The sequence below is a fragment of the Ruditapes philippinarum genome, unplaced genomic scaffold, assembly GCF_026571515.1.
Source record: "Ruditapes philippinarum isolate M1 unplaced genomic scaffold, ASM2657151v2 ctg960_1_1_1_1, whole genome shotgun sequence".
NCBI classification, from domain to species: Eukaryota; Metazoa; Mollusca; class Bivalvia; order Venerida; family Veneridae; genus Ruditapes; species Ruditapes philippinarum.
In genome coordinates, this window is record NW_026855043.1 from 3,550 (window position 1) to 21,990 (window position 18,441).

At 32.9% G+C, this 18,441-nt stretch overlaps 1 protein-coding gene across 1 annotated transcript in view; it reads right to left on the reverse strand.

The window, feature by feature from the left end:
* Positions 1–263: 263 nt before the first annotated feature.
* The window catches only part of LOC132741943 (dynein axonemal heavy chain 5-like), a gene marked incomplete at its 3' end in the record, with an annotated part of 44,962 nt that continues 26,784 nt past the window's right edge, over positions 264–18,441 (reverse strand). The window contains exons 5-17 of the mRNA XM_060730216.1: positions 16,445–16,608; positions 15,521–15,728; positions 14,866–15,029; positions 14,067–14,243; positions 13,539–13,652; positions 13,094–13,201; positions 12,439–12,748; positions 11,959–12,095; positions 10,002–10,125; positions 9,552–9,743; positions 8,819–8,923; positions 7,781–7,892; positions 264–270 (exon numbers count right to left, since the gene is read on the reverse strand). Coding sequence (XP_060586199.1) covers positions 264–270; positions 7,781–7,892; positions 8,819–8,923; positions 9,552–9,743; positions 10,002–10,125; positions 11,959–12,095; positions 12,439–12,748; positions 13,094–13,201; positions 13,539–13,652; positions 14,067–14,243; positions 14,866–15,029; positions 15,521–15,728; positions 16,445–16,608 — 1,922 coding nt within the window. The remainder of the gene's footprint in view (positions 271–7,780; positions 7,893–8,818; positions 8,924–9,551; positions 9,744–10,001; positions 10,126–11,958; positions 12,096–12,438; positions 12,749–13,093; positions 13,202–13,538; positions 13,653–14,066; positions 14,244–14,865; positions 15,030–15,520; positions 15,729–16,444; positions 16,609–18,441) is intronic.

The following is an 18,441-nucleotide window of genomic DNA, read 5'->3' on the forward strand; positions in this document are numbered from 1 at the left end:
TCAATCGTAAATAACTATACTCAACAAATTTTGCAATCCAAAAATAAATTTTCCAAAGGAGCGTGGGCCTCAGTGTTAATGTACTTGCCTCTCAACGAAAGATCATGATTAAGCCCTAACTTCGGCGTCATTGACATGTTTTCTTCATATAGACACTTAACATTAGCTGTCCAGGAAGCGACTTTGAGAGAATGCAAAAATTCAGTTTGCAAGAACTCTTTGCAATCAAGACTTAAACAATTTATGTTTAAACCAAAACTTACCTGTTTCCTAAAAATCAAAACAAGTGTTATGAATCAAAACTGAATAAGGAATATCTATCCGTTATTACATGCCCCTAACCTAACATGAATTTTTTGAATGCAGCCAAAACAACACTATGAAAATGCCTTATCAGTCAGAGTATTTCATGTAAACAGATCAAGTACCCAGACGTAACTATCTAATCAAACTCCTTCTTTAATTTCAGTGGTGAGTGCTTTGTGGTTAATTTATCAATCTTTTTCAATAATGTTCATGCAATGGATCTACTAGCTTGGACATCAATGCTTCAATGCACATTGACTTCGTAATACCTTATGGAGACAAAAAGCAAGAAAAGAAGTTTTTTGAACGCATTTTTACCCTCATTTCAAGCATCGGTCATTCTCATTTATATGCTATCCAGTGTATAAATAAGTACTAATTAAAACAATCTGAAAACAGCATTAATTTTTTTAAAATTTAGAACAATTAGGCTAAATGTATTTTTTTATGGTTGAACAACAATATAAAAAATTTCATTAATTATCAAAATTTTCAAACTTGGTACAACTTTTTTAAGACAAAGTCATCATTCTTTTATAAAATTTCAGTAAAACCCCAGAACTTATCCACAGCAAAACATTTTCACACAGTAGAATTGTCCCCCCTGATGTAGTTTTTAGGGTCATACCTACCAAAAAATAAAAAATGCTTGTAAATTAAAAGGGGGGAATTTCCCATCATATCAATGAAAACTGATAAAAACCCTTTTTTAATTTTTAAATTTTATTTTACTAAGTTTACTTTTTTAAAGATATAAAGAAATTTGAAAGTGACATTACAAGTCTGTTTATCCGTTTACTTCATTTCATTATTTAAAAATAACTGCAACTTCAGTCAAGGGAAAAAAACTATCATAAAACCCATAAAAAACTATATATACCTCAATATCCTTTTTTTAAAACTCAAAGCAATGGGTTTGAAAATATTCCCTCAGAGTAAAATTTAAATCATTTTCTAGTCAAAACACATGCCCTTGACCCTCCATCCGGGTTCCAAGCTAGGCTTCATGGCTTTGTTGGTCATCAGTTCAAAAAAAGGGGAACCACTCATTAAAGCGTCAATTTTTTCTTTAATCTTCAAACGGCGGCCAATTCTTTTTCAGACGCTCGTGGAAGGTTTTACGGCATCTATTGAAAATATGTAGCTATTGTTATAATGTATTCTAGTATCCTTATTATGGAAAAAACCCTGCCATTTCAATATTACAATATTGATTTAAAGAAAACAGACAAGAAATGCTCAACACAAGTAAAAATTGAAAAAATATTTCCCAGAAATCTCCTGCCAAAAAATTTCAAATACTGAAAATTTTAGTTTTTCAAGAATGCCCTAAAAGCAGAAAACCCAAATCCCTTCAAATAAACTGCCAATATCCTTTTTTTTTTTTTTCAAAAAAGGTAATTAACTTAAAAATTTCCATAGTAATCAATCTAGAAGAGTTCAGAAAAATAGAGAAATATGCACATAATTTTATGTCACATTTTGAAGAATTTTTGACAAATTTCGTGTCAAATCAAAAACATTTTCTTTCTGCCCCTCAAACAAACATGCTACCATTAAAAAAACTTAACTTACTTATTCTGGAACTCAATGAGGTTCATTGGATTTTTTCAATTTAATTCGCCCAGAGAATGTCATAGAACCATGCACCGTTATCTATACAGCATTGTAACCCATACAACTTCTGTAACAAATTAACTCCTTCTTGAGTCTTGAGCAGTTCCTGGTTAATCTGTGACCGGAAGACCTGAAAAAAAGTTCTTAACCTCCGGTGACGGTGAAAATTTTCTTATAAGGATGTCAAATTATTCTGACAGATGACCAAGTAGGCGGTCAGATGCTTCACGGTGAACCCTGGTACCAGTTGGAGTCCGCCTATTACAATAATGATACAAAATAAATGAATAATAAATGGAAAATCAATGAATTTTAATCAATTTTAATGAAAATAACTGATGACTTAAATATTTGTGGTGAGGGAAAAAAACAAACAATAAAACCCCAAACATATTTAATGGTAATATTACATTGTACTATTAGTAGACAAACTTGCAATAATGCACCGCCTCAAGTCTTAAATTAAAAAACAGGAACAAAGAGCATTAAAATTTTTTTGAAAAAAAAAAGCATTTAATTTATAAATTGTTATCATGTAAAATAGTCATACAGGACTGGGCTTGTCTATATCTTTAGTACAGTATTATAAAGTTGGCTGTGAAATTTTAAATCACTATTTTGAACAATAATAAATATCTTCAAAAGTATATAAAATGAACACTGGACTTCAAAGAAAAAACATGTTTCCATTTATTTCAAAGTAAGCTGATAAAAACATGGGAATCTTACATTTAAATCATCATAGAAGTTGTCACAATCCACAAGAATGTTTTCAAACATTTTAAAATAAGTCCCTTTTGAACTCTGGTTGTACATCATACAGATGTGACTGCACCTCAGCTGCCGTACGTTCAATCGTTTTGTCCCAGGAATAATCGCGAGTGGTCGTATCAGCTACGGTATCAACAATCGCTCAGTCTCTCCTCTTTGGCCACAGGTAAATCATGTTTGATCAACATGGAAATGACTCGCTGTAATGTGAAATGCTATGCAAATGATATAAAAACATCATTCAAGGGTGCAATTACAAATACAAGCAACTTACAGAAAAAGTATACTGTATTTTATTTCTAACATTTTCATTTACATCTTCAAAAAATGCAAACTATACAAAACTGTGAAATAAATTCAAAATTGGCATTAAACACTACAGATCAATTTCAAAACTTTTTAACATAACAATTACCCTTTATATTTAATCATACTTTACAGCTGACCCCCATGATTTGTCTTTTGCTACTGAAATATGGTTGAAATTCTATGAAATAAGTAACTTGCAGGAAGACATAAGAGAAAATATACAAAAAAGTTTACATGTGAGTCATAAGTTCAAGCCTATCTCATCCATCAACTAAAAACTGTTTTTTTTTATACAAACACCAGATTTGATTTCCTATCACTTTAATATAATTGAAGCCCGCGTAAAAACGACAAAACCAACATAATGGGTTTGCGACCAGCAGGATCCAACCAGCCTGCGCATCGCATCAGCGGTTTCAGATCCATTGCTGCTCGCTTACAAACCCTATTTAAAATAGAAAAAACTGATAGCGAACAGCATGGATTCCTGATCAGACTGCGCCAAACCCATTATCGTTGGTTTTGTCATGACCGCCATATATTGCTATCATGTCAATTCAAAAACGTACCTCAATAGGTCCAATGCTCATATCAATTCTGATCTCTTGCTCTCTACTCCTTCAAACCCGGCCATCGGCAATCTGAATATCACCCAATCCTTGATAGGTCTACCCAGACCTGTTGAGCTCTTCAATGAACGTAAATATCTCCTCCATTTCGTACGGGAACTTGGTTTTACATGCCTTCCCATAATGCATTTTTCCATGCTTTGCTCGAACATTAAAGCAAACTTCACTTCTCTGTATAAGAATGAAATGTATGCATGGTTAAAGATTTAAATATATTTATAAATTAATGTAAATATACCTGTATATTGAAATAAAATCTATAAATAACTTTGTAATACAATTTTGCTGAAGAAATAAGGAAAAATGCTCTACAGTGAAGTAAGGTTAAAATTGTAACTGAGAGAAAAATAAGGTATAAACCACAAAATTAAGGTAAAATAAAACATATGACCATACCTGTAAAGAGAGCAATAGGGCCAACATCTAAATTCAGGCTGGCTGTTAATAAGACCTCAAGTTCCTCGTAGTATTTTTCTTAGACTCAACTCGGTCAGTTTTGCGCGATTATCCTTCAAGAAAGCCTCTAGATCTTCTTCCTTTCTTCCCCCAATACAGTGATAATCAGCAAAACTTTCCAAGGGCACTTGTCACCTCCTGATTAAACAAATAATTTTAATTAATTATCAAATATATTATACATCAATTAAAAAAAAAGTACCTAATGTATCATATTTCTAGAAAAAAGTAAAACTGGAATCAATAATTGACATTTTTCTTAAAAATAATGGTTTAGAAACATAAAGTATTAACATCTGTTCCCAAATCTCCGTTAATAAATTTTAAAAAAATAAGTAATCTGAAATTTTCAAATTTCAAATTTGGTGTAAAATTAAAAAAAAGGGCAAATGCATTTTCTCTGCGTGGACGCCAATTTGTTTAACAATTAAAAAAAATGTACATAAAAATAGACTACAAAACTTCTGCCATGTTAAAATGCTAATCAGGTCCCTCGGTTATAAGAAATTTAAACTTTTTGAACCCATGCAAAACAATTTTTTGTACAAAGATTTTGTTTAATACAATTTTGCAGATTCAAAAGATCTTATTTAAAAAGTTACAAGTTAATTAAATACATGTAAATTCCCTCCTTTAAAAAAGCCAGGCTGATTAACTTTCAAAAACTTTCAAGAAAAACTTTTAACTTTATAAAGTTGACCTAAGAGAAGTAATACGCTTTTTGATATTATTGGTTTTTTATACCTTTATATCAAAAAACATTTAAGGGGCCCTAAAACCCCCTAAAAAAATATTGGGCTAAACCTGGCTTTATACTTTTTTAACAATTAAATTAAAAACCTGAAAACTTTAATGGGTTAAATAAAAAAATTAAATTTAGGAATCAAAACCCTTCTTTTGGAGTTAATAGTTTGGTGGGACAGAAGAAAACGACCCCTTGGGCAAAACTTTTTTTTTCTCTAAATACATTTTTAAAGGGTAATTTTTAACCTTGTATTTTAGGGTAAACTGGTTCCTGGGCTTTCCCTAAATTCCCCCGGGGTCTTTTCTTCTCCCCCAGGGGAAAACCCTCAAATCCCTGCAACACAAACCAAAAACATTTCATCCGCCCTATCGGGTGCCCTTTTCACAAAATAAATTTCCGAGTGTGTAGCGCCCCACGTTGCTTTCCCTTTGGGTTCCAACGGGGGAAAAATTTCCCTTTGCTTTTACTACAATGGGGTGGGCGGGCCCTAAAAATTCCCCAAAAAATTAAAAAAACCTTTTTTTTTAATTTTCAAAATTCATTTTTTTGTGGGCTTTACTCTTAAACCAAACCCCACATAAAAAGTTAAAATTATTATAAAAGGGGCCTTTCCCTTTAAATAAACATTTTTCCAAAAAACCCGGGGAAATAAAAAAAAATGAAACTTTTGGAAAAATTTTTAAAACATATACCCTTTAAAATAAAAAAAGGGAAACCCAAAATAAAAAAGGGGCCTTAAATTATGCAAACAACCCCCATTTTTAGTTTTGGGTTTGTTTTTTCTTTTACCCCTTTTCCCAACAGTTTTTCCAAGGTTCAATTTTTTTAGAAGCTCATTCACGACGGGTAGCTTTTCCTAACCATTGTCCCTGCGGAGAGTTTACACCGAATAAACGCCTACTAGACTTACCCTTCCCCCCCGTGCTAAACTACCAAAAGCATCCCCAGGGAAATCGAACCCATGCCAAAGAAGGTAAAACTGGGATTAGAAAGTATAATTTTGAACTCTAAACCTCTTCCACCCAAACGGAGGCTACACCACGCTTAGCCGTACCACCATAATTCGAAGAGTTATCACCAGAAACCCACAATAACTTATTTTATACACAGTTTTAGAAGGTTTTGATTAAATGTTACCAAAGTTAGTGGCCAATTTGTCCAATAGCAACGGATGTTAATTTATTTGAACTATATAAAATTATAGTATATTAATTAAACCTTATGTAACAGCTTGTGTTGTAACTTCATGCAAAAAAAAGACCCAGGATTCAATTGTTATGTTTTGGATTAAAAGCCAATGGGGCGAACGTCTTGAAAAAGAATGGATCGGTTTATCTCTTTTTTGCATCTTCCGCTACCAAAAACCACCTGAAATTCACACTGCAAAAAATTAAAAAAGAAACACCAATTTTTTATTTTTAAATTTTTAGCAGTTGAACTTATTTCATGTATAAAGTTCAATTCATCTTTTCAAATTCTTTTCTGTGATAAGCCTAGTCCAGGACAGATTTTTTTATTTTTGTTATCTTAAATTTACAAAAATACTAAAACCAAAAAAATTGAAATCAATGTTGGGTTCAATAATATTAAAATATTTTTTTAATCCTTTACAAAAAGCTATAATTTTTATTTAAAAAATATTACTAATAACTTAGCAAGGAAAAACACAATTTTCTTTTGAATTCTCCTCATAAACAGGGATAAAAAAACATACCTTTATCAAGACATTTGAAAAAAAAGCCGGTCAAAAAATGACAAAACCAAACCATTAAAGCGGTTGGCAAAACCTGCAAATGGATCCAGACCAAGCCCTCGCCATAAAGACGGCCGCCGCAGGTCTGATCAGAATCCCATGCTGTTTTCGCAATCACCTTTCTATACCTGTTATATTAGAGTTGGTAAGCGAACTCAATGGAAATCCGGGATCAGACTGTGCCGGCATTGGCGCAGGCTGGTTTCTGGATTCCAAATGTGGTCGGCTAAAACGCCGCACTATGTTGGGGTTTGTCGCGTGACAATCGGCCATTTATTTTATTTCTGAATATACTATTTGTGTAACTAAATTAATAGTAGCCCAGTAATGGTTTATTCCTACAAATTCTTTTTTTTTTATCTTTCAATGGATTAACAAGAAAATATTCTAGGTGCCTTAAATAGGCCTAAAAAAAAAGGGGCAAAAATTAAAGCTTAAACTGTACTAAATAGCCAATTCAAACTGGATTCCTATTAAATGATTTATATTATTTCAAAAAAATTTAATGATATTTCAGAAAACTAACCAATATAATTAACCCCATTGAGCGGAAAATGTTGATTTGTTTCGAAGCCTCGGGGGTGTTCATCATTGGACCTTGATTAAAGAGCCTCAAGGTTCGGTGGTTTTGAAAATGACTTCAAATCTTTTGCGGCTTTGCCTCCGTTTTCTTCTTTTGGTTCACGTTTGCGTTTAAAGCAGCCAAGTTTGGCCTTTGAAAGAGACAGGTCCAGTAGGAGCGTTGGCTAAACGGCAACGGCCACCAGAATCCACTTTGGGGTACCTTTCTCCTCTTCCATCATCTTAATTTAAATAGAATAACAAAAAATTAAAAATAAACGAATGCTTACTATGTCTCTAAATTTATTCTTGTCAAAAAAAAATGATAAAGGGTAAGCATTAAAAAAACTAAAAAGTTAAAAAATTCTGAAAAAAATAGAATACAAGATAGAAATATGCTTTATTTACTGGTATCTTTTGTAATAAAATCACTTGGGAAAATATTGAAATAACTTAAAAAAAAAACAACCTTAGCATAAACCCTTTTGAAATCAAAGCCAATAAGAACAAAATACTCGTTAACTGCAAGGCAAAAAAAAAAATAAAAAAAAAATCTTTAAAATGTTATACAAGGTTTCATATAAATTTTTCCCTTTAAGAATTTAATACCTAAGTGGAAAAATAATACATTACCATTCTTTTTTCTCATCATCAACAATTTCCTCTTCATTTACCTCTAGGTGAAGCAAACATGTCGATTCAACACTCAGTTGCAAGGCATCTTGAACAACCCCTGACTCTTTGTCTGAAGGGATCGTTGCACCTTTTGCGCAAAATTTCCTGCGTACGTTCTCAAAAGGAAAAATCTTCTACCGGGCCATGGCTCACTCCTGCGGTAGGCTTGCACAAGAGTCGTTTCCCGGCCATTTCCTGTAAGACTGCATCCCAATAACGGGAAGTTCAGGTCAGCTCATTAAAGCCCTGGATCATGGAGCAGCTCTAGTTCTTCTAGACAGCTGTAAACATCCTGGATTGGACCTTCAATGTTCAGTGGGATTCCAGGATAATTTGGTGAGGCCAGGTTCAATGGTATCATCTACACGGTTGATATGTCTGGTCCCATGAGCTCCTCAAAAGGCAGTTGGAAAAATCTTTTTCCTCCACTCTCTTGTTCTCTTGAAGCATCAAATCTACAAACATTTCAATTTCCCCAAAAATATAAAATAACAGAAGCATGGATTCAAAGGTCTCTTTACATTTAAAGACAATACACCTATTTGCAATAGTGTCTGTTTTAGTAATGGTATTGTACAAAATTGATTTACTTGAAACTTGATAGAAAACAAAAAATGTCAAAAATGTTAATTTACCAGAATATAGTTATTTTAATTTTTAAACCATTAAATAACCTTTGAAAAAAACTACCTTCAAAGTTTGTAAAAAACTTATAAAAAAAAATCTTTTCTACTTAAAACTGTTAACCTCGATAGAAATATTTACATACAGATATACATGTAAACAAGTCCAAAGTTAAAAAGAAATTTAATATTTAGCATTAGCTTTTATAAAACTAGCAAGTATAATTATAACATGTAGCCCATGTTATAAACCTACAGCAAGTTAGGGCATTGTAAAATTGTCCTGTTATATTCTCCTTGTTTAGTCCTCATTAGTTTTGGCAAACTGGTGGAATCTCCCCAAACCAAGTCTAGCCATGCACTCGGTCTCTACCGATCATTGTGAGGATCTGAGGGTCAAAGTTCACAATACAGTTCATTAGTCTCTGGTGCTTTCCACGAGCAGAGATGCCGACAACCCCGACTTTGCTGCTTCCACCTAAAATAATAATAAAACCCCCTTAACCTTCAACCTCATTAATTGTGTAAACAACTAACCTTGCTTTTTAATTTTGAAAACCAGTTTCTTATTATGCTGAAATGCGTTTAATATCAAAATGGGTTAAACAAGAAACACTGCATGTGGTGTTAACGTTCATCCTCGTTAAAATAACCACTTTGACAAAAATTCCAAGTTAAAAAAAATGGGCCATAATGCCAAAAAAAATATTAGCTTTCAGAAAATTGGTGCCCCTAAGTCTTACAACTGCCTTTATGTCATGTGTTTCCACCAATCTCATATTGATACCTTCTAATACTGTTAGAGTAAATGGGCCACAATAAAGTTTTTGCTAGGATGACAATAATGACGAGAAAGCCAGAGCAATGATGATGGCTCAAATTTCTCTTTCAAACAGATAAGTTAAAAAATTTAGAAGTTCAAATGCGCTGTCAGACCAAAACACTGAATAAAACTGTGACTTAAATGTAATGGCTAAGCAGCAAAAAACAACTTTTCATCACCAATAGGTGTTCAGTTTTTTGTGCAGGAACTACCTGTTATTGTATAAATAATTACAAACACAGTTATGAAATACTTATTATAAATAATACGGACCTGCCTCAACCAAGTCCTCTAATAATTAGAGGACCTTCAAACTCGAGGAAGAAACCTTGGCAATTGTTGAAAAAACTTTGATAATTCTTCTTAGACTTCTGGTTGAGTTCTCTAGGAGCGACGGTTGTTTGTTGGAATATTTCCATGGTTTTTTCCTGGATACGTCGGAACAAGGCTGGCGAGAGACCAGGATATCTTAAACCTGTAAAATTCAACCACCAAAAAATTTTTTTTCTTGAAAAAATACTGTTTTTAATAAAAAAAAGTTTTAAAAACTCTCTGGAAACAAATGATCCCTCGGACAGGCTATTAAATCAACAACAAAAATTACCAAGAGAATCGGTTTGGGTTGAGTCTTACATGAGGGATACAGTTTTTCTTCCTTTGAAAGGATTATTTACCCCGGGTTGACTGCCAAAGGGGTAAAATTAGAATTTAATCTTAAGAAGTTTTAAATTACCTGCAATGGGAGGTAAAATCTTCTGGGCTACCTGGAGGCTCGTCTTTGTTCTTTGGTATTTTGGACAATCCCTCTCAATATCTTTACCATACCCTGTGAGCGAAGAATTCTCCTGATATTTCTCCTGTGTATTGGTTTAGGTTAGGGAGCTTCAGGGTTTCTCAAAATTTCAATGCAACAGAAATTTATGGCACGCGTTCCGGATTTCTCAAATTCCTTGTCCCTATAAACTTCACAGTGTTGGTTCCGTGTATGGAAAAAAAAACAAATTCTTTATAGAATAAAAAATCCCAAAACTTTACTGTTTGGGCTGAAAAATGAAAGTAGTTACATTTTAAACCAATTTTTCGAAAAAATAACAAAAATTTTTTCCTTTTACATGAAAACAGACATTAGATTAATATGGGTTTTTCTTCATTAAATAAAACACAATTGAAAAGATGTAAAATTTTGGTTGCAAACATCTCCCCAAATCAAGCCCCTTATTTTCTTTGAAATTTAAAACCACACACTTCTATATTAATGTGTTAAAAATGAAGCAACAAAGAGCGCCGTTAAAGACAGCGCGCTCATGTCGACTTTTTTAGTCTTTCCCCTAATAAACAAAAACACATTGACAAGTTAAGGGGGCAAATAATTCAAAAAAAAAAATCTTTGACAGAATAGCCCCCCTTCTCGCTGACATGTTTGGGAATCAATGATTGTAAAACAAGTATTCCAACTTTCAAATTAATATCTCAAAAACAGTTCAGTCAAAAAGTGGACCCTGGTACTAAAAACTTAACCAAGATTCTAAAGTCGATAAAAGGCCTTTAATTTTTAAAAAAATCCTTGACAGAGTTACCTTTCTCTTGCGTACAGATTGGGGGTAAATGATGTGAAATAGCATTAAAAGTTTCAAAGCAATATCTCAAAGGGTTAAGGCAAATAAGTGGATTTACCCATATTCAATGTATTTTCTAAGTCAAAAAAGGGCATAAATTCTGTCAAAAACCTTGACAGAGTTATGTCCTCTTGTCTGTTGATGAAAGGTCGTGATGGTAAACAAGTATGGTCAGTTTCAAAAGCAATACCTCCAATGGTTTTGAAAATAAAGTGAGGTGGTACAAAAAACTTAACCAAGATTCTAAGTCGATAAAAGGCCTTAATTTTTAAAACAAATCCTTGACAGAGTTACCTTCTCTTGCGTACAGATGGGGGTAATGATGGGAAATAGCATTAAAAGTTTCAAAGCAATATCTCAAAGGGTTAAGGCAATAAGTGGATTTTACCCATAATCAATGTATTTTCTAAGTCAAAAAGGGGCATAATTCTGTCAAAAACCTTGACAGAGTTATGTCCTCTTGTCTGTTGATGAAGGTCGTGATGGTAAACAAGTATGGTCAGTTTCAAAGCAATACCTCCAATGGTTTTGAAATAAAGTGAGGTGGTACAAAAAACTTAACCAAGCTCAATACACTTTCAAAAAAAAAGTCAAAAAGGGCCATAATTCTGTCAAAAACCTTGACAGAGTATGTACTCTTGTCTGTAGATGGAGGTTATGATGGTGAACAAGTATGGTAAGTTTCAAAGCCATACTTGTAATACTTCTGAAATAAAGTGGGGTGGTACGAAAAACTTAACCAAGGTGTGACGCCAACGCTAACGCCGACGCCGACGCCGGGGCGAGTAGGATAGCTCCCCTTTTCATAGAAAAGTCGAGCTAAAAATCAATGCATATCCATGACATATCCTCGGATTTCGTTTAGATCTTCCATATAACTACCTGCATAAACTTTAAAACATTATACATGTAATTTCAATTATATTATGGTTACAATTGTCATTGAATTAAATTTCAGCTCATTACTTATAACTCATTACTTATAACTATAAACATATCACTTCCATGACTTATAACCAGCTTTATCTATTTCTTATTTATTTATTATTTAGCATCAATGTTGACAAAACTTACATGCAGTTCTTTGATCTGTCTCTGGAAATCATCGTAATCCCCAGCAAACTCTTGTTTCCTCTGGTCCAGGAAATCATACGGCTTTTTACGTATTTGTGTCTGAATCACGCTGAACCTGTTGGCCATTACCTCCAAACCTACAAGTACAAGACAATAAACCTTTGATATCTGGATTGTAGACTTTGATTAAGAATATGAAATAATCCATATTGTCTAGAGTTTTACTTGAATTTCAGACAAGAATTGTTGTTGTAACGAAATGGAGGTTTATATGGCCATTTTGTTGATGTTGAAAAGTAAAACAATGTATTAATACTTAGATTTATACCAGATTTGTTTATTCTTACAAAGATGTGTACAGAATTAATTTCAGAATCCAATACATTTTAGGTGAGGCAACTTTTAAAGAAGAAAAAAAGCAAGTCACCAATCTTGTAGCATAAGAGGTATTACAAAACAAGCAAACCACACTGAACATACCTTCAATTTTGGACTCCGACAATGTCGCGTAGACAGAGAACATGTCAAAGATGGCAATGATATTCTTCAGCCTCTTTGTGAAAGTGTCAAACTTTCCGAAAATGTACATCTCGGAAAACTCAAATGGTCTCTCATTGGGCATTTTCTCCAGCTTTTCTTTTGTCTTGTGGAAGCATCGTTGATACTCCTCGTTAAGGCGAATACAGTCATTGAGCTTCTTGATGACCTCGCCCGGAGGTTGAGACCAGACTGTCTCACACCCTCCGTTTGTGATGTAAGCCTTGCTGGCGGTGATCATCTGATTTGTGATCTGTACAAAACAAAGGACATTAAAATTTCTTTACAAATATACAATGGTAGAAAAATAATAAAACTTGTTCTCTCCCTTTAATCAGTGTTTACAATTTTCTTGTTTACTTTTAACTAATTTTCCAGATTGTTATATTCTGAGGTACAAAAGTTTATTTCAAGCACACAGACACAAGCCTTTCAAACATTTTTTTAGAAATATTTGTTGCATCATATTTCCTGTTGCTAAACTTCATCAGATAATGTACAGAAGCACTAAAATTCTGATATCTTTCCTTACTTATACCAAGAGAAATGGTTTTTTTTGTTTTTTTTACTGGTTAAAAACAATAGAATAATAACTAACCTTGACAAAGAGTGAGGTCATTCTCTCAGAGGTATTGTAATACCTGGAGATACTGTGGATCATTCTGATGGCATTGATCAGACCAGGGATACCTTCCAACATTCCAACCTGTAGATAACAACAAACATTGTCATAAAGTTATACACTTCGTTTTCTTATTTCTCTAAACTAAGCTGCATTTTTCTGAAGATGTGAGGAAATTTTCCAAACATTTTATGAGGACAATTTGGCAAAATGGGCATAAATTTAAGTTTACATATAGCTAGTGAACAACTAGTTTCAATTCATTATCAGAAATAAAGCCAGTAAGAAATTATATATAATTTTGGTTCCCTCCCTTGTTCTTCGTATTAATAAACATGCATATACTTAGATATCTTTACTTTTGTCCACAGATTGTTTTATAAACTGATTTTTATAACGTTCTAGATTCAGGATTACTTACAGGATCGCTGTTGTAGAGAGGGTCACAGAATTTCTCCAAGGTGTAGAGAAATTTCACGTTGTCCTTGGCCTCGTTAGCCGTGTCAGTAATACGTCGATCAAGCTCCTGCCATGTCTAAACAACAACAAAAAAAAAAACAAAAAAATCAGAATTTCAATATTTTCGTTTCAAAATTTGTGTATGACATTGTTAAGAAAGTTTATAATTTAAGTAAATTGTTAGGTTTATTTTTATTCATTTATTTTTGCTTGTGTAATGAACATTTATAAGCCTAATCTATACACTGCTGGTAAGATGGCAGTTTTCCTGTTCTTACAATGGAAATATCTAAATAATTCACTTTCTGAAATATTTAACTTGACATTATTGATACAACAATGGCATGTCACTGTATTTCCTGACCAGAATAATAGAATTATATGTTCTTTTAAATGAGTGGGAATTGATATCAAAAGAAATACAAGTATTTGGATCCATCATGTTCTTTTAAATCTGCATTTAAAATACTGTTTCAAAATTTCTCTTCACCTTAATGAGCTTGGACTTGGCAGCATGTAGGACACCAAGGACAGCCTTGACCTCTGACCCTTTGATCTGGTCAAGCAGATAGTTGAACTTTGACATCCTTTTCTTCCAATGGTCAAGTTCTGCTCTTGGTCCAATGTCGTCTGCTTCTTTCCTCATCTGCTCACTCTCGGCCAACACCTGGAAATGGTATTGTTATATATTACACTGTTATTCACTGGACGTTGGATCATGAGGATAAATATTATTGACTTAAATATTAATTCTTATATTACAAGAATTATATTCAATGCATCTAGCCAACCAGTCAAAATGAAACAATATTACACAAAATATTTTCAGTCATATCAGCTTTACCAAGATATTATTGCCATTTCTAGTTCTTTATTTGATATGTACAAAAGAAACTTTTAAACAAAGTCCACAAGAAGAACAATAAGAGTTTATAAAGTGAAAATGGCTAATCTAAGTAAATGTAACATCTTCAGTCAAACAGAAAATTATATTTCTATGCAGTCAAATTTTTTAATGCAAGGAGGGACATTATATAACCTATGAAACTGAAATAAAGCAATGTCAGCCTGAAAATACATGTATAGTTTGACTAGATTATACTGTTGACTGTTCTACTTTCTATATTTGTGTATTTTGTATATTAAAAACATTTGTGTATCTCATATAGAAGCATTTGCATATTTTATATATAAATCAAACATAACAGTGATTATACGATTCCATTTTTAGTCTATATCAAAAGTCTATTCTACAAATTCAGCATGAGAAATGTTAACAAAACACCTACCTGTTCAATCTGTTTGATCCAGACACACATGCACGCCTCAATACCTTCCAGGGCCTCGGAGCTGTTGGCAATGGCCTGGTAGTCTGCTGGGCTTTGAACTTTCGATAGCTCATAGGTCTCACATGGCTTTAGTTCAACCTTCTCATTCAAGCTTTCTTGAGCACCTAAATAATGTTCAATTTAGAGATGTGATAATTCATGCATTACAGGTCTTTTCATTTCAGGTAAATAAAATCAGTTTTTGTCTGTTCATTAGAGTTAAGAATATTGACAATTGCAAATAATAAGACTACAAACATAACTATGTCTGTCCAATACAGTTCAAAATCACCATATACTTGTCCATTTTGGTCTGCAATTAAATTAACAATAACCTTATAATGTGTTTCTGTAAACAATGCACACAATATCAGAGTAAGAGTCAAATAAGTTTTCTGTCTATTTGAAACAATAGCTGTAATGTCTTTCTGATTTAATCATATTTCATTGCTAATATATACATGTATATGTTAATATACACAGAAAAACCAGGTTTTCAAAATAATAGTGAAAGGGTTGGGCCTTCATGTAAGTTCTTTCTGTAATGTCTGTCCTATGTTTGGGCATATGATAATAAACATTTAACAAACAACACAAGATTTGCTACAATACCTACCAACAAGTACAGAGACAAAAGAGTCTAGCATATTGAGGAAGTCAACCCTGGTTTGAGTGGAGCCTTTTGACTCAAGGGCGCCCCATCCTTTGTCAAGGTTCTTCAGGGCAGGGATGAATATGCTGGAGAAGAGATGTTCGACAGCGTGTAGGAGTCCCGCACCATTACGTCCGTGTCCATTGGTATCAAGAATAGTAAAGTTGATATCCTAGAAAATAAATCATAAAATCAATCGAGCATTTACATTTATTCATTTTTCTTTTTTTCAATAAATGACATTGAAAAAAAGACCTATGAACACCCACGCAAATTTTATGACAAGTACTGTATGTTTTAAATCAAGGATAAAGAATAAATTGAATAAATTGCAATCATGTCTAGACATTGTATGGATTTGATAACAAGAGATGTCTGAAGAGCAGCACACTCCACTTTCCAAAGTGCTGGATAGTAAATCGCAAATTTCAAATAAAAAATAATTTTTGATGCAAAAACAAACCACAATATTTGATGCAATGACAGACTCAAAGTTTCTCGGTAAATGACACAGTGACCTTGACTTTTGACCCAAATTGTATTGCATGTAGAACTTATCAAAGTGCATATGCATACACAGTTTCAAGTTTCCAGGTCAATGCACTTTCATTTAATGATCAATTTTATGTTTTGCTATTACAAGTATCAGTGACCTTGATCTTTGACCTTTCATCCTAAAAAAAAAATCAGAGTGACAAATAGAACTCACCAGGGTGCAACTGCATATTTTTTTACGGTGAATAAAATGGCATAGAATGTCAGGTTTATACAAGATTATGATGGAATGCTGATCCAGAACAAAAACCTTAATATATATACATATGTATTGCAAAATACAATTAACTGTCAATAAAAACAAGGAAATAATGATGATCATGTATCACATACCTTCACCATGTTTTGTTCTGTGATCACAGAAGACGGCTCCCCAGTCTTGATGAACAGCAGGCCGGTGCCTTTTAAGGGGACATCATTACCATTGGCTACAAACACTTTGGGCTTGAGCTGACGTGGTGTTTTCTGAGCTGGTGGACCTGTTTTTAGATGTTCCACTGAAAACAAACAAAACAACAAAAATTTAAGGAAAAAATCAACTAATTTTGCACCTGAATCAAGAAAAAGGATATCTCTTCCCTTCCAACCTAAACAAAACAACAATCATACAATCAGAAATAAAACTATATAAATATTACTATATATGTCCATTAACAAAGGATTATGGATACAGAGTACTGTTTTGCCTTTTGGTACCTTGCTTTAACTTAAAATATCATAACATTAGTCATATTTCTGAAACAAACATTTTTTTTAACTCTTTTTTTCTGTCTTCTTTCAAAAAAACCTTTTTTTCCTGGGAGGGAGAAAGGGAAATGCAATTTGACTAATTATAACTGACAAGACAAACTTTTTATACATGTATTCATTGTGAGGCAAGATCAGACACCGATGCCAGTCCATATATTCCTTCAATAGGTCAACTTGATGACTTTTTTTCATTAAAGGAAATGATACAGGTGTTGCTGATTTCAACTTGAATATATTTTAAGTTCATATATTAATAATAAAATATCCAGTAGATTACCAATCTGTGTGACCTTACTAATCCAGGAATTCTTTTAAGATTAACTTCTTGCAAGACATATATAGAAATGACCTGTCAATCTGCGTTCTTGAAAAAAAAAAAACTTAATACCACTGATATAAATAATCATTACCTTAAAATATTAAATCTTTCCTGGATTAATTCAAAATAACACAGATTAATATGTACTTAATATTAAATAAATTACACAGAAAAATATAACAGTATTATGAAACCTTAATGTGACAAAGTCAAAAGTAAGTACTAGTGAGGAATAGTGCCAATAACAGGTCAAGGAAATATTATATCATTATCAGATTACTGGAATAAATTGCAATTATACACACTTCATTCAATGTAATAATACACAAAATAAATAATCAACTGCATTTAGCTGGGTTTTAAGTTGCACAGACAGGACAATACTTTATTTTCTAAAATTTTCTTCAATATCTAGCATTTTTCAAAATGCTTACGCAGATAAATCAACCTGCAATGCATAATTTAACTTTCTTGAAAAAAAACTATACGAACCCTACTCAAATTGCCTGCTATAGGTTACTATTTAAAAAAATTTGTTGCTCAGCTTTTAGGTCCTCTTAAAATTTCAGCTGTAAATGTCAAACAAGATAATCAATGCATTACTTAATATTTGAGCTGTGTCATGACAAAACCAACATAGTGTGTTTGCGACCAGCATGGATCCAGACCAGCCTGCGCATCCGTGCAGTCTGATCAGGATCCATGCTGTTCGCTTACAAACCCTATAACAAGTAGAAAAACTGATAGCGAACAGCATGGATTCTGATCAGACTGCGCGGATGAGCAGGCTTGTTTGGATCCATGCTGGTCGCAAACCCATTATGTTGGTTTTGTCGTGACGCAGCTCATTTATAAAATGGTGTAAGTCAGACCAATGACCCCATACAGGCTTGGCTGGAACCATACACTTTTTCAAGAATGAAACATGCATTAATGAGAGACAAATAGTTGAAAAAAAAGAAAAACAAGACATATTATATGGGAATTATATAATAAATGAAAGCCAGAAAGATCTTGTCATTGGTTACTGACGCAAAACAATCAATACATTTACATTCTGTTTATATTTATTTATTTTTTACACATTCAATGGCTTTTCAAGACATGTTTTTCTGAGTAAACCAGAAAAAAACCCATTCTTTAAGGATCTAATTTAGGTATGTACTACATTCTTTGAAGTAACTTGTTACATAGCATCAGACAACCTATATGACAATACTGAATATGGCAATGCACTTCCTGTTTATCATGTTACCAGCAG